The following is a 14,580-nucleotide window of genomic DNA, read 5'->3' as shown; positions in this document are numbered from 1 at the left end:
GCAAGTGTCAATCACAGCAAAGCCACGTCTCGGTCCCTCAACTTAGACTATAATACAGCCCAAAAACATCAAAATGGGCAAAAATTCAAATTCTTCATCCAAGACGGAGGAGAAGACCAGCAAGGCCGCTAGCACTCTTCCCTTTGGCGGTGTATCTCTGGACCCAACATTGTCCTCGCTTTTTGCGCAAAGTGTATGTATGTCTTGATGTGCAATTAATGAACTTTGAACTGACAAAATCTAGGCGGGTCCCGTGCAAGCCCCCGTGATCAAATATGTCGAGCCCATCCAACGGGCGAAAAAGGACGAAGATGATGCTTCTGAAGAGGAGGAATTGTCTGCATCAGGCGATGAAGTAATGGAGGATGCTGCTGAAGAAAGCGATTCTGAGGCCGCAGAGGACGAAAAACCTACCGAGACACAGAACCGGAAACGCAAACGTGGCAATGCCGGCGAGGATGTCGAGGAGACATACATGCGTCGCATTGCTAAGGAGGAGGAGAAGGATGAGGAAAAGAGGAAGACCGAGCAAGCTAAGCGCCAAAAGCAGACCAAACAAGAAGGCAGCAAAGATGACAAAGATGAGGAAGGCGAGGACTCCGACAAAGTATCGGCATCAGAGGACAGCGATGAAGAGGAGATTGCTCCTGCACCTGTTCACGAAAGTTTGACTGGTTCCGCCAAGGCCGATGAAGTTGAGAAATCCAACCGCACCGTCTTTCTAGGCAACGTCTCTACCGAGGCTATCAGGTCCAAGACCGCCAAGAAGACACTTCTCAGGCACCTGACCTCATTCTGCTCTTCGCTTCCGGAATCCACCGGCCCGCACAAGATCGAGTCTATCCGTTTCCGCTCCGTTGCATTCGCCAGTGGGGGTGGTATTCCCAAGCGTGCCTCCTTTGCGAAACGTGAGCTTCTCGACGAGACCACACCCAGCACCAACGCATACGCTGTCTACACCACTCTGCACGCTGCACGCAAGGCGCCTGCCGCCTTGAACGGTACCATTGTTTTGGACCGTCACTTGCGAGTTGATAGCCTTGCTCACCCCTCAGAAATTGATCACAAGCGCTGTGTGTTTGTCGGCAACTTGTCTTTCATTGACAGTGAGACCCCCGAAGAGGATGAGAAGACGGGTAAGAAGAAGAAGGCTCGCGCCCCCGCCGATGTCGAGGAGGGTCTCTGGCGTATTTTCAACGCTCACACTGGTGGCAAGGACAAGAAGGCCATCAAGAAGAACGTCGAGTTCGTGCGCGTGATCCGTGACAGCACCACTCGTGTTGGTAAAGGATTTGCCTATGTCCAGTTCTACGATGGCAACGGTGTCGAGGAGTCGCTTCCGCTCAATGGAAAGAACTTCCCGCCCATGCTTCCCCGTAAGCTGCGTGTCACTCGGGCCCGCAAGATCGCTAAGAAGCGCGAACCCTCTGGCCCTGAAGCCAAGAAGTCTCGTGTAGACGAGGCCCAGAAGACAATGCAAGGTCGTGCCAACAGGCTACTGGGCCGAGCGGGTGCGGCTAAAGTGAAGGCCGATGCCAACAGTACCATTGCCGGCAACTCTTTCGTGTTTGAGGGTCACCGCGCTACTGAGGGATCCTCGTCCATCAAGATGAAGCAAAAGAGCCGTGGCTCGAAGGCCAAACGAGAAAGCAGAAGCAGTAAGCGGGCTGCCGCATACAAAGCTGCGGGTGGCAGACGGGGCTGAAAATAAAAGAAGCCATAACAAGGAGCTATCATGTATCTTTAATGGGCGTTAGGAAGGGCTTTTGAATACATGGTATGAGAAAGCAAATTTGAGATCAGAAATGCATAGCTGGAACATCTGCACAAGTAATTTCCAGCCCTGGAGATACACCGCGTCTTCAATAAACTTAATGTCGATGAAGTTATAGGTTGAGACATTGACGTCATTGTCAACAATCAACGTAGACAATCGACTGATCAATCGCATCTCATGTACGCTTCCCACCATCGATTGTTTTCTTTCCTCAAAATTAACTCTACTTTGAATCTCTTTCATCAACAGTCTTTTATCAACAGTCTTTCAAAGTCAATAACTCTCTTGGCCCAAAGTAAACCACTTTCCAACCTCCACGTGGTAAGCGGGGGTTGAGGCGCACGAACTATTCGACAAAAACAACGGCCAAAGCTAACTCCCGAGGTCGGGTAGTACATATTTGGTTAGTCGTATATGTGGCGCCGTTGCCTAAGCCAAATCATCAACCTCACCGCAAAGCACAAAAGTGACGTCTAGACGTATCCAGGTGTCACCGAAACTTTTTCAAGTCAGCACCTAAAAAATCCCGTTACTGCCATCATGTTGCCTTTCGGAGCTCGCATGGGAAATCTGCGCCGGTCCCGTGGCCAACTCTCTACAAATACGAACAGCACAGATTCTGATGGGTCGGAGGAGGGTATCCCAGATCCAGGACCTCAATTGTTTAATCCCACCTTGGTGGATGTACTCGATGTTCGGCTTTTTTTGCAATGGAAGGTCTCGCGTGGTCTTCCCGAGGAGCTCATCGATATGATCATTGATGCTGCGGAATATTGGCCTTCAATAGAGCAGAAAATGCAAGACCAGCGGGTCATTCAGAAAGACTGTGATCAAGTTTTGCTGAAGACAGTTCCCCTCTGCTATGATCGGAGTGTATATCTATCTGTTCTGAAGCTACCTGATTGGCACACGCTGATGAAACCTTTCCTTTTAGAGCTTAGAGCATGAGCCGAGTCCTACTCCCTTACCCCATCGCGGGACACACCCTTGTCGCAAGATAGTCTTCAATATCTCATCTCATGACCAAGGCGGCAGGCGACGACGCGAAAACATGTATGATTTTTCATGGACTTGGTTTGACGTCGAAGTTATTCACGGCGCCCATACAATGAACATGTATGTCAACGGAATGGAACAAGAGATTCTCGACAATGAGCGTGGACAAGTTCGAAAACACTATACCGAGGCAGATGCGCTGCTGAGGCCGCGTGACAACAGGTTGCAGGTTAATGGAGCCCACGTGAGCGACATGCAGCACAATAAGATTGTTTGGGATCATCGAGACGATGTACAGGCAGACTCGCCTGGGGCATTTGAGATTGAGAAGACTTTGGGCCGCGGCCGGCTTACTCTTGATGGACGTGTAGTGCGTGAGTTAGAGGTTGGCGATTCGATTGCCATTTGGGCCCGGGCAAGGTTTCCTGGCTGGTCCAATCACGTCCATCAAGCAAGCGTGAGGATATACTGGGCTGTCTGACGGAACAACGGTTGGATCAAGGACACATAACTGTTGTCAGGTTTTTTGTTCTTTAACACAAGTACAAACTGACCCGTCAGGAAATTGTTCTATGCCCCATTCCAGCACTCAGATCAATAGCAGACTCCATACAGCCCTGGATGATTACTTTGTAGACAGCGCTGTGTACTTGCTATGTATGCACTGATTGGTTTCGAAGCCCAAAATCGATCACGCCATTTGCCAAGACTGCCTGATCGACGCCAAAACATCACAATATAAAGCCACCGGCCTCCTCGAGCTAGATAAATTGCTCGTTCTTCCCTGATATTCGTCGTTCTGCATTCTGACCATGGACTTAGAGTGTTCCCGCCTATACCATGAAAATGGTGTTTATCCCGTTAGCACCTCTTCCGATACTGACTGAGCACGGATCGACGTTTCCGACAGGCCGAATGGGAAGCGCACAGTGGGGCCCAGTCGCCGATTCAAAGTCCCCGAGTAGGTCACCGATTGAGTCGCCGTCTGGAAGTGCCGGGCCATCACAAATTTAACTCAAAAGACCTCCCCACAATGCGGCAAACGATGGATTGGCCAATACATGTCGGTAGAACGGCGACCCGTCGCGTCCAAGAGCTACACATGTGTCATGGGATGTTGGGGGATGATGACCTTCGCCTGAAGAATTATGAGTCTTCCCGTACCTGACTGGACGCCGGTTGCGTTATCTGCATGAAAATATGAAAATACCACGCATTCTGTCGCCGATGATGTCGTCCCCTGGGTCTTAGCCGATTTGTTCCCCCTTTTTAAAAACCGCCATGAACCCCGTCGCGATTACTACTGTGTTGCATAATTCTGTTTATTTACTCAAAGAGCCTCTGCTTTTCTAGCCATCTCACTCCACATTTTTCTATTGTTCCTATACCACGTTTCTTGTTCTTACTCCCATCTTCTGATCACTACAACACCAACATGGCTACTCGGAAATGCGCAGCGGTTGTGATAGGAGCCGGCCCGGCTGGAGTTGCCGTCATGGGAAACTTGTTAGAGCGCCAGTTGGGTACCATCACATGGATTGATCCTTCTTTTGAGGCTGGGAGAGTTCATAGCAAGTATCGTGAAGTTCCCAGGTTTGTATCTGATCCTTGATACGTAAATACGGACCGGAAGATCCTGACTAGATGCCTTGCAGCAACACCAAGGTTTCATTATTCCAAGCGTTCGCAAAAGCCACACAGCCTTTCCAGAAAGTGATCGATAACACCAAAACACCCAACGCGTTCACTAAATTGGCCAAACTAGACCAGGAAGCTACCTGCACCCTTGGTTTCGCAGCGGATATGGTTCGCGGTCTAACAGATGGTCTAATGAAGATGGAGGAAGTATATGCGTGCCATGGCTTTGTCAAATCGGCCAACCTGAACGAAACGGTTAGTGATTTGATTGCAGATCTACTTCTCTGCCAAATGAAAACTTATAATGACACCATAACCCAGACCTCCAACTGGACCATTTCTATCAAACAAAACTCATCCGAAAATCTCGAAACCGTCGAAACTACCCGCCTGATCCTCTGCACAGGCTCCTTCCCCACAGAAGCTCCAATCCCCGTCCCTGGACTTGATATTCAGCGCTTGGACCTTGACATAGCCCTCAAGCCCACTGCGCTAGCAGAGACCATCCCCTCGGATAGACCCATCTCTGTTGCCATCGTCGGCGCATCCCACAGCGCCATCCTCGCCATCCTGAACCTCACCAAGCTCGCCCAAACCTCCCACCCTCTTCTGCGCATTAGTTGGTTCACCCGCCACCCCCTCCGCTACGCAGAGTACCAGGACGGCTGGATACTGCGTGATAACACCGGTCTCAAGGGCCTGGCTGCTGATTTTGCTCGCTCCGAGCTGGAAGACGAAAAGCTTCCTACGTCTCGCGCTGGTCAGGTCCTGGCCAAGATCGACTGTGCTGGTGGCCAGGAGATCGAGTCTGCTCAGTACCACAAGCATTTGCCCGCATGTGACTATCTTGTCCAGGCGGTTGGGTATACCCGTACCTCGCTCCCTGATCTCTCGAAGAATGGTGTGCCCCTTCTCATGAGTTTTGATCATGACAACGGTACATTCCATGAGCCCGGTTGTTCAGCTGTTATCCCCGGACTGTTCGGTGCCGGTATCGCGTTCCCTGAGCGGGTCGTGGACCCACATGGAAATGAGGAGTACGCGGTTGGGTTTTGGAAGTTCATGAAGTTCCTGAAGCGGGTCATCCCGTCGTGGGTTGCGTGATTGTTTCGTTTCGTTTCTTTGATGTTGCGGATTTTATGCTTTTGGCGTCCTAGTGGACACTGACAACCGTGCTCGTGCATTGCCTAGCGGGCTATGATTCCAACGTTTGATACCGACATTTGTGGAGTAACTGGCGTTGTTCTGGGCGGCGTAGGGTCCTTTCGATTAATTTAATAACTGCTCTGCAGCTTGGAATTCAGAAGAGCATCGTTCTTCTCAGGTTCCAATTGACCATTTCAGTCAAATACTCCAGGCATTCATTAAGCACTCCTAGAAGTATCGGCAATGTTGGGACTGCGAGAGATTGAAACAGGACATCCACGTAGTCAGCCTTCCAAGAACCAAAAGTATGGTGAAGGCAAATGGATGGATGGATGGCCAGAAAGTGGCCAACTAAGGAGGTTTCGGCTGTTGCATGGCGTGGGGGTCTAGGCAAGTAATTTAGAGGGTTTTCGACATTAAAAAGCAACTTGCGCATCAGCTGTTCGTCATTTGAATGGTATATCTAGTCATTCCCTCCCCATTTTCACAGCCAGGGCAAAGTAACCATGCAACATTTCAGTTGTCAACGCCATATACCATCCCATAACCCTGGTCATATCGTATCATGAAACCCCCCAGAGATGTCAATTTTCCCTCTTCCCCAACCCTTTAAAACACAGTCAATCCCTACGTCTATTCAACCAACCAGTTAAAGCATAAGAACGGCAAGAACAGCAGCCACAGCACCACCAACACCACTAGCACCACCATTCCTCACAGCCCCCGCACCACTATCAGCAGTATGCGATGCAGGCCCTTGTTCAGTACTGGTAGCCGTAGCACGGTGCTCACTCTGACTAGCAACAGCCTTGAGGTCATACCCAGTGGCGGTAACGGTGTACGTAGTCGAGACCTGGGACCAAGTGAGAACGGTACCACTAGGGGGCGCTGTAACCGTACCGCCAACTTCGTACAGGGTCGAGGTGCCGTTGGTGGGGAAATCGCCGGGCTGGTAGAACCGATCCGCGCCGGTGAACCCTAGGTCCTCGCATTTGGTGTTCTTGAGCGTCGAGTCACATGACGACCATGCCCAGTTCGGCAGGGAGGTATATAGATTGGGCAGATCGGAGGGGAAGAAAACTCCCCACATATCTGCGCCGGCCAGAGTAGGCTCAGTGTGTGGGCAGATGTCCCAGGATCTGTAGTTCGGAAGTGAGTTAGTGCATTGGACAGAAGGGACGCGGTTTTTGTATGCTTCACTTACGCGGAGATACTAGCGCTGGCTCCGCAGCAGGCGCATTCCGAGGCGCGGTTGGCAACATCGAGGCCGTTAGTTAGGTTCGACGGGTCGGAGATGGTGCCGATGTCTGCGCTGATTTTGTCGGTGACGTCGTGCATGCATTTGACCTGCTGGTTACGCGAGGATATGGCCGTTTGAGTGATCTTGCCGAGATTACAGGAGCAGCGGTTTGGCGCGTTGTCTGGAGGAGGCCAGAAGGGGATTGGCTCTCTGGCGCTAGGGCAGATGGCGAAGTACTGCTGGACGAAGAGTTGGTATTTGCAAGAGTAGACCTATGGACCAGACACTTGTCAGTGGGGGCCAGTGATAGTCATATCACAAAGTACAACACATAGTTCGTTTGAACCCAAGGATATGCGAAAGTCATACTTGGTTCCAGCAGGACTCCGCCATGCAATTGATGTACTTCTGGTGGGACTCGCAGCCACAGTCCACGATACAGTTGCCATTACCGTTGCAGCCTCGGACGCAGGAGCTCCATTTGTCTGCGACATTCCTGTTGCACTTTGAGTACTCGGATGTGGAGGCACAGTCTTTCTCGGTGATGTTTGTCTGGGCATTGATCAGGCCAGAGAACGCCGCAACGGTCGCAGCCAATGCAAGAAGGAATTTGGGTAGCATAGTGGATCCTGTGCTCGTTGGATAAGACTTGTCAAAATGGATGGGTCTGAAAAATGCAGCTCTGCTCTGACTTGAGCCGTCAATAGCACTAGTGAGCAAACAAAAATACCTCCATCCCCAGGGGAGGATGCAACAGCATCTTTATAAGAAGCGAATAATGCAGCACAGCCCAGATTAGTTCAAACCAGAATCTCTCCATGAATCTCGGATCCTCGGGCTCGTCAATGGGCTCTGCTGTAAGCTAGGGGTTCAATCATTGCAAACCCAGCTGTCAGGGCATCGTTCTCATCAACCAACCAATGATCGATGGCATAGCGTACTTATGTGACACACAAGAGCAAGCTGAGCCATTCATGATTGAAAAGACAGTAGATGACGACGACCCCAGTTTCTGCATGTCTTCTACGTATGTTGCATATAGGCAATCACATATTCGATGGCAAGGACATTGGCGATTGTTAAACCCGAGACCAAATCCCGAATTCGCCGTCTGAATTGCTCGGATGGACGAGATGTTTCGGGATATCCCGCACAGCCCTGCATAATGCTAGGAGCTTTGCTTTCCTCCGCAGACACGAGGTGGAACGAAGTTTTCTGCGAACATAGATTTGTGGAGGCCCTTGCTTGAAGTTGAGCTTTTGATGACGAAGCCAGGGTACTATATCAGAGCTGGACATGAGTGGTGTTTTGATTCTTGCTTGGGGCTCCCATGTTGTTCATGCGGTGTGTCAAGAGACATGCATTACCTGCATGTACTATTTTTTGATGCCAGGGTTGGTTTATCATAGTGTGGGTGCCTAGCATAGCCCGCCTTCTAGGGACTAAACCCTAGGCAGTAAGGAGACAAACTCTTGGAAACACATGATGTGGTAGTTCATATAGCAATATCGTCAGGGTGACCTGAAACGTCGAGTCGTTCAGCAGATTGCCATTTCATCGTCGAGGCTAGTAACCAGGGTCACGAGTCAAGCACAAGGTCAAGTGGGATAAGCTGACTATGTCAGAGTGTCTAATTTAATGTATCTCTGAAGGTACTCGTACAGATATTCATGTCAGTCTCGTGAGCCTTGCACTCCGGACACGACTTTGCATTCCCCAACCTGACATCCACGCAGAGATACGCATGTTATTTCGTACAGCCAAGAGAATCGCAAAATCAAGAAACTACCCAACAATTTAAATTTCTCCACAATCCCAATTACTAGTTAAAACTAGTCAAAAAAACCGAAACAGAATGTCTTTCAACATTGTGCTTATCATATGTCAAATTTCCCCAATCCTGCGAAGAAAATCCCTACTGGGTAGGGAAATTGGCCTAGCTTTTCCAACCTCTCCACCAATCTCCATTTCTGGACTTTGGAAACATTTAAGCGAGAGGTCCCTTGCTGAGCTCCCAAATAGCGAGTGAATCAGAATACATAAAAAATTCGAACCCTGTAAAGTGCAGTAGAACCAAACTCGTCACTACGTGTCTGTAAGACACAAATAGTGGGATTGATAAGACCTCAAAAGCAACATTCAATGGCGAGATTAGGCTACAATTTAAAAAGTGGACTCGGGACGGTTCAAATTAATTGTTTCCCCACTGTCATTTTTGACAGATCTGTTCGAATTTATATAGTGGATCCGATTAAATTGGAGTCAAATATTTTAAATAAAATTTAAGCAGATTGTAGGTAATGTTCAATCAGTAACGCAGACCGGGGCACGAATAGTAACAAAATTAGAACAAAGCCACAATCCTGACCGTGGTCGAAGAATGAGATGTTTTGTACAGCTGCACCCCGAAAAAAAAGGGACAGAGGTAATAAGACAGATAAAATTGGTGGTTTCAAGAGACAGCCAATCGGAGAATTGAAGGGGAAAAAAAAACATATGTATCAATAAAACATGTCAACGTGACTCTCGAACAAGGTCTCGTTCGTGACAAAAATCGGTATGCGTGGTAATTTACAGCATCAGAGCGCCAGCAACGAGGGCAAGCATGCCACCGGAGACACGGTTGGCGATACCGGCATTGGTGGTGGGCACGGCGCTCTGGGTTGTGGCCGAGGTGGCGCTGGTCGAAGTAGACGCCGCGATGCTAGAGCTCTCCGAGGTCTCAGTGGCGGAGGCAGAGGTACTGGCAACAGTGCTGGAAGCGGTTGTCAGGGTGGTGGAGCCGGTGGTGATGGCCGAAGAGCTCGAGGTCGACTGCTCCGAGGTAGTGGTGCGGGTGGCCGAGGTAGATGACTCAGTGGATGACTCGGTGGATGACTCGGTGGATGACGCGGTGGAAGTGGATGCAACAGAAGTGGATGCAGCAGAAGTGGACGCGGTGGCCGAGCTAGCAGTGGAAGACGACACAGAGACGGTGGAGCCATCGACGGTGAAACGGCCGATGTAGTTGTAGTCGTTGTTATCTTCGTCGGAGACGATCTTGATGGTGTAGTCGGGCTCGGCGGCCAGCTTGGAGGGCACATCCCACGTGTAACTGCCGTCATTGGCGAGATTCGCTGGTGAAAGTTAGTAGCGTATCCCGAGCTGTTGGGTCATTCGGATGTAGTGCTTACAGGCAATGACAGTGCCGGAATTGCCGCTGAGCACGGCTCCCCACTGCAGAATTAGGCTCACGGTGCCTTGGGTGGTAGGCTCCCATTTCAGGGCTGTAGGCTCGCCAACCTTGAAGGTGTAACCATCGGTGGGAATGCTGAAGGGGTTAGCCTTGCTATCCGCCGAGGCGACGGCGGCCATGGCGGCGACAGCGAAGGAAATGAAGAAGCGCATTATGGCTAGTGTATAGGTATATATGCGTCAGGTTGGGATTAACGATGGAATGTCCAACCGAAAGATTCAGATGAAGAAGTAAAATCGCAAAGACCTCAAAAAGAGTGGAAGGCGTGGCTTAAAGAGACAAATCTGGAAGAAAAGGCCGGACACCCGGGACCTTTGGCATTCGCTTTATAACTAATAGGGCGTGTGCCGCTCCATAGAGGAGCTAGGCACAGCCTGGCAGAGTCAAAGGAACGAGTAAAAACAAATACCAAAGGAAGCAAGGCGAGTGATTGGCCATCGCACAACTTGGAGGGAGCTCGCGAGGGAAAAAAAAACACATGCGTGGCGGCGATCCACGAGTCTTTGGACCACTAATGGCCTTCTTTGTCTCGCTTGGCAGGGAATCACCTCATTTGACTGGTTTGAACTCGACGTGACCTTAAATGACTATATCCACTTTGGTCGGCTAGAGTTACTTGGATTATGTGCATCGCTAACTTACCATCTCCAAAAAAACGTAAGATTTGTCTTGTTGAGAGATAAATTTAGATATCATCATTGGTTAACAGGATTATTGGCTGAAAAGCAAGGAATTACGGAATCCGGAACACTCCATTCATCTGGAAGGAATTCGAACTGAGTGTGGTCCAACTGATCGTTTTTTTCTCGCTTCAATTCTCTTTGTCACGTACCTAGGGACTCTCGGAGCCACGCGGCTGAGGTTCGGTTATTCGTCCAAGTTAGAAATCAGGCCAAAGCCCCCCCCCCTCCCCTACGCCTCCGAGCTATGGCCTTTGTTTTCACTTCCTTGCGCATGAATGTTACGTAGTTCGTCCTGTTCTGGCGTGAATTCATTGGGGTATCGTGTGGGGCAAGTCGACGTTCCTCAATCCGCCAACAGATTGTTCTGACCTAGCCAGCAGATCACTTCCATTGCGCGGCGGTCATCGTCTTGCTTCTGTCGGTCCAGCAACTAATCTGTGTCAGTGCTATTTCAATGGGAGCCGCGAAATCAATAGGTGTGGCACTCACAGCTTGATAAAGTCCCTTGCGTTTCATCTCTTTCTCCTTCTTCTCCGTAGGCTTTCCCTTGGCCTTGGAGCTTGGATCAGAGTTTTTCTCATGAAGGAATTTACACTGGTCGCCACGGGTACAGTGTCCATTTCGTGCAAAGTAACGGCAGACGGTCTTTTTGCTTTCACGGGGTGGAGGCGGCACTCGCTCTGGTCCCGTGCGACGTGAGGTTGCTTGCTCTGGCGCGGAGTCGTCACTGCCAGAGTCGGAGTCGGAATCTGAGCCAGAAGCACTCGAGGAGGTCCAGTCACTGGCCCCTTGATCAGACGCGAGCTCCAGGTCATCCAAACCATGGTCGGTAGGGTGCTCGGTCTTGATTGTATGCTCGATATTGTAGGACTCGGGCAAGACCTCGGGTTCTCCATGCGCCTCTATCGGGTGAGAAGTTGAGACAGCTGATTGAGCGGTCTCTGGAATGGAAGCGTGAGGCTCGGCTTTTATGATTCCCTCTGGCGCCGTGGTTCCGGCTTCAGTCAGGATAGCTGGCTCGGGGACCGCGTTGTCGGGTTCGATGAGGGCTGGGCCCGGGGCAGGGTGTGGGTGCCCGGGTGTGATACCCAAATCTTCGTCTTGAGAGTCTACATTTAGGCTCAATGCCTCCTTCTGTAGTGCTTCCATTCGGAGACGAGCAGCTTCCGTCTCAGCCATGGCTTTTTGGATTCGTCTCTCCTCTCGCTCAAGGTTGCGCCGAATCTTTTCCCTGCGCTGGGCGTTTGTCGTTGCTTCTGCGGTAAGATCCGTCTTGTGCTCATTTTGCTTTTGGATATGCTCTTTTCGCTTTTCCTGTTGCTCTTTTTGCTTTTGTTGACGGGTAGCCTCGCGGGCTATCCTTGCCTCCTCCATCGACCTCTTCCTTTCTTCAACTCGAGCTTGAGTGGGGAATTTTTTCCTCCGCTCTGCAATCCAAGCGGCGATATCGGAAGGTGTTTGCAACGTAGATGTTTTCCCTTTGTATGAGACCTGAAGTGGTGCTTTGTCAGATCCACCTTGCGCCAGCTTCGATTCTTCATCTTCATCAACGTCTTCTTCACTTGACTCGTGATTCTCGGCATTAGGAGTCAGTCCAAGTTGGTTGTGCTTCCGTTTTCTCTTCTTTGCCTTTCTGTTAGCCGTAGAATCTGCGGCGGGTGGCGGCTTCGAAGGCAGAGGGTTGCCAAAGCTTGGAACAGCAGGCGCAGCGGGTGTCCGAGGTGCAGTTGATTGAGGTTTGCTGAACGCAGATGAGTGATCTCGTTTCTGTGTAGATTTGGGTTTCGGGCCCTGGTTGCTATGCGCATGAGGAGGTCGTGGCCCTCGTGCTTGCCCCGGTTGAGCCCCCATGTATGGCACCGGACCCATCTCATTGCGCCATGACATGGGAGTCCTCATTGCTTGATTGTTTGGTTGATGGCCGTGGGGAGGTGCTGGTAAACCTTGCATGTATGTCGGAGTTGTGGGAGGGTAAGGTGCAGGAAGGTTGGGTGTATTGTATTGTTGATAGTTTCCCGCAGCTACCGACTGGGGATATTGTTGAGGTGAAAATGGGGGCGGCTGCTGATGATTCTGAAAAGCCGGCGTTTGTCCATGATGGTATGGTTGGGGAGGCATATAAGGTGTTGTGGGAAGAGGTTGAGGAAATCCAGCATACATGGGTTGCGCGTAGTTAAAACCTGTAGGGGGAAGATATGATGGCGCTCGTCCACTCTCTGTATGATTTCCTCCTCGGCCTCGGTTGCCTTGTCCTCTTCCACGCCCCCTCTGACCTCCGCCATGTCCACCGCGTCCACCCCAATTCTGTCCATGTTGGGTTGGGTGATAAGCCGGTGCCTGGTTAGTTGCCGGTGGCGGAGGCGGCGGAGGTGGGAAAGAAAATCCCTGCGAGCTCATGACGAGAGCCTTTGTTGAGCTGGAGACTCCAGCACAAACACTGGAATAATCTAATAAATTGGTGCACCGGCGGAGTTGAGATTGAGATTGAAAGCTTCCGTTCCGGAGTCACGTGCATGCGGGATTCAAGGCGGAGCACGAATAATCTCAAAAGGGTTTTCGATTGCTTCATTGACAATGGGAAAACGGGAAACGATCTTCACACCTTATCAAGTTGTCGCTGCCTAGTTAGATCAGTTTTTTGACTGCACCTTCCCTGCTGTCACGATGTTTGTCCTAGTAGGTGTTTCGCTGGTATATAAAAACTTTTTCTGACACTGGCAGACCACAATATCGGACTTGATTCAGATTTCGCCTGAGGATTTCTCCAAGTTCAGTGCAGTTGCACTTGAAGACAACATCAATGCAAAATATGCGAATAAAGTGCGCAATTCGAGCTCCTTCCTTCCAAATTCTCATTGCTTATTCCACCCTCCAGGTCATTCAAAAAATCGGCCTCTGCATCAGTTTCTATGACCTACTTGAATCCTCCGATGGCCTGATTGGCCACGGAACCGGGTTGGTCAATGTCAACGGTAGATAACCTTAGAATTTTAAGTCTAAGATCCTCATTGACCATCATACAGTTAAATTCCGCATGATTGTATTCCGGCCCTTCAAAGGGGAGATCATGCTGGGAAAGATTTCCAGCGGCACAGAACATGGTATCAAGAGTGTGTCTAAAACAAAAAAACTCAGCGTGTCTTAGTATACTAACGGATTCCAGTTGGTCTTGAGTTCTTCAATGACATTCTGATCCCGCCGCAGATGCTTATGGAAAAATCCCGATTGTGAGCTGGTTCCCGCCTTATGTCAAATCTAACATTCTAATGAGTCTTGCAGCGACTATGCCGAGCAGGTGTGGATCTGGGAGAGTGAAGGCGGAACAGAATTCTTCTTCGATGTAGGAGAAGTCGTACGATTCCGAGTCGAATCAGAAGAGTGGCACGACCAAATCCCGAACGCACCAGATATTGCAGATGAAACTCCCCAGGAGAGGCGTCCTCCATATTCTATTCTTGTAGGTCTCTCCATATCGACTTTCTGGCCATCACTGACCATATTCTAGGGCTCGATGCAAATGGGTGGAACGGGACCCATCACTTGGTGGTAGGCTGCTGCTGCCAGCAAACTACCTTTTTGATGTCATATTAGACTGTATTCCTGTTCGCCTATTGCGGCCCGTTTCCAGCGCCCATAAAATTTCCTTTAGAGTCAGATCAGATACCCATACGAATCGATGCCAACGAATTTACAGATACCTGAGTGACCAGGTTGTAATGAGCCTAGCTGAAAGCGTAAAACTGCTCGATAGGAGACGCAACTAGGCAAGGACCTGCTTTGAATTTAGTGCAAACGAACCCCCGCATATACTCTTTTCCTCCAAACACCATTGAAAGACATATAAAATACCCGATCTTCAGAGATG

The 14,580-nt window shown here is 50.1% G+C and overlaps 7 protein-coding genes across 7 annotated transcripts; 4 read left to right on the top strand and 3 right to left on the bottom strand.

The window, feature by feature from the left end:
* Nucleotides 1-73: 73 nt before the first annotated feature.
* Pdw03_8200 (Nucleolar protein 12) lies at nucleotides 74-1,705 on the top strand (the record flags this gene model as incomplete). The annotated part of the gene is made up of 2 exons (XM_014677855.1): nucleotides 74-193; nucleotides 245-1,705. The coding sequence occupies 2 exons, from the start codon at nucleotides 74-76 to the stop codon at nucleotides 1,703-1,705; spliced, it is 1,581 nt and encodes a 526-aa protein (XP_014533341.1).
* A 249-nt stretch (nucleotides 1,706-1,954) lies between these two features.
* Pdw03_8199 ((2R)-phospho-3-sulfolactate synthase (ComA) family protein) lies at nucleotides 1,955-3,254 on the top strand (the record flags this gene model as incomplete). Its single annotated transcript, XM_014677854.2, has 4 exons — nucleotides 1,955-2,098; nucleotides 2,171-2,180; nucleotides 2,265-2,650; nucleotides 2,712-3,254. The coding sequence occupies 4 exons, from the start codon at nucleotides 1,955-1,957 to the stop codon at nucleotides 3,252-3,254; spliced, it is 1,083 nt and encodes a 360-aa protein (XP_014533340.2).
* Nucleotides 3,255-4,208: 954 nt separating this feature from the next.
* Pdw03_8198 (FAD-dependent pyridine nucleotide-disulfide oxidoreductase) lies at nucleotides 4,209-5,515 on the top strand (the record flags this gene model as incomplete). The annotated part of the gene is made up of 3 exons (XM_014677853.1): nucleotides 4,209-4,366; nucleotides 4,429-4,666; nucleotides 4,733-5,515. The coding sequence occupies 3 exons, from the start codon at nucleotides 4,209-4,211 to the stop codon at nucleotides 5,513-5,515; spliced, it is 1,179 nt and encodes a 392-aa protein (XP_014533339.1).
* A 691-nt stretch (nucleotides 5,516-6,206) lies between these two features.
* Pdw03_8197 (uncharacterized protein) lies at nucleotides 6,207-7,418 on the bottom strand (the record flags this gene model as incomplete). The annotated part of the gene is made up of 3 exons (XM_066101894.1): nucleotides 6,207-6,696; nucleotides 6,762-7,069; nucleotides 7,167-7,418. The coding sequence occupies 3 exons, from the start codon at nucleotides 7,416-7,418 to the stop codon at nucleotides 6,207-6,209; spliced, it is 1,050 nt and encodes a 349-aa protein (XP_065956977.1).
* A 1,950-nt stretch (nucleotides 7,419-9,368) lies between these two features.
* On the bottom strand, nucleotides 9,369-10,184 carry Pdw03_8196 (Cell wall beta-glucan synthesis; the record flags this gene model as incomplete). The annotated part of the gene is made up of 2 exons (XM_014677851.1): nucleotides 9,369-9,913; nucleotides 9,971-10,184. The coding sequence occupies 2 exons, from the start codon at nucleotides 10,182-10,184 to the stop codon at nucleotides 9,369-9,371; spliced, it is 759 nt and encodes a 252-aa protein (XP_014533337.1).
* Nucleotides 10,185-11,058: 874 nt separating this feature from the next.
* On the bottom strand, nucleotides 11,059-13,027 carry Pdw03_8195 (CCCH zinc finger protein; the record flags this gene model as incomplete). Its single annotated transcript, XM_066101893.1, has 3 exons — nucleotides 11,059-11,145; nucleotides 11,205-12,736; nucleotides 12,874-13,027. 3 exons carry the CDS (start codon nucleotides 13,025-13,027, stop codon nucleotides 11,059-11,061), a joined length of 1,773 nt encoding a protein of 590 aa, XP_065956976.1.
* Nucleotides 13,028-13,379: 352 nt separating this feature from the next.
* Pdw03_8194 (RNA polymerase III, subunit Rpc25) lies at nucleotides 13,380-14,265 on the top strand (the record flags this gene model as incomplete). Its single annotated transcript, XM_014677849.1, has 7 exons — nucleotides 13,380-13,391; nucleotides 13,437-13,535; nucleotides 13,591-13,687; nucleotides 13,739-13,825; nucleotides 13,879-13,942; nucleotides 13,995-14,172; nucleotides 14,221-14,265. The coding sequence occupies 7 exons, from the start codon at nucleotides 13,380-13,382 to the stop codon at nucleotides 14,263-14,265; spliced, it is 582 nt and encodes a 193-aa protein (XP_014533335.1).
* Between the last annotated feature and the right edge of the window lie 315 nt (nucleotides 14,266-14,580).

Source organism: Penicillium digitatum, chromosome 3 (assembly GCF_016767815.1).
Source record: "Penicillium digitatum chromosome 3, complete sequence".
NCBI lineage: Eukaryota > Fungi > Ascomycota > Eurotiomycetes > Eurotiales > Aspergillaceae > Penicillium > Penicillium digitatum.
The sequence above is the reverse complement of the archived record's forward strand: the minus strand, read 5'-3'. Positions and strand labels throughout refer to the sequence as shown.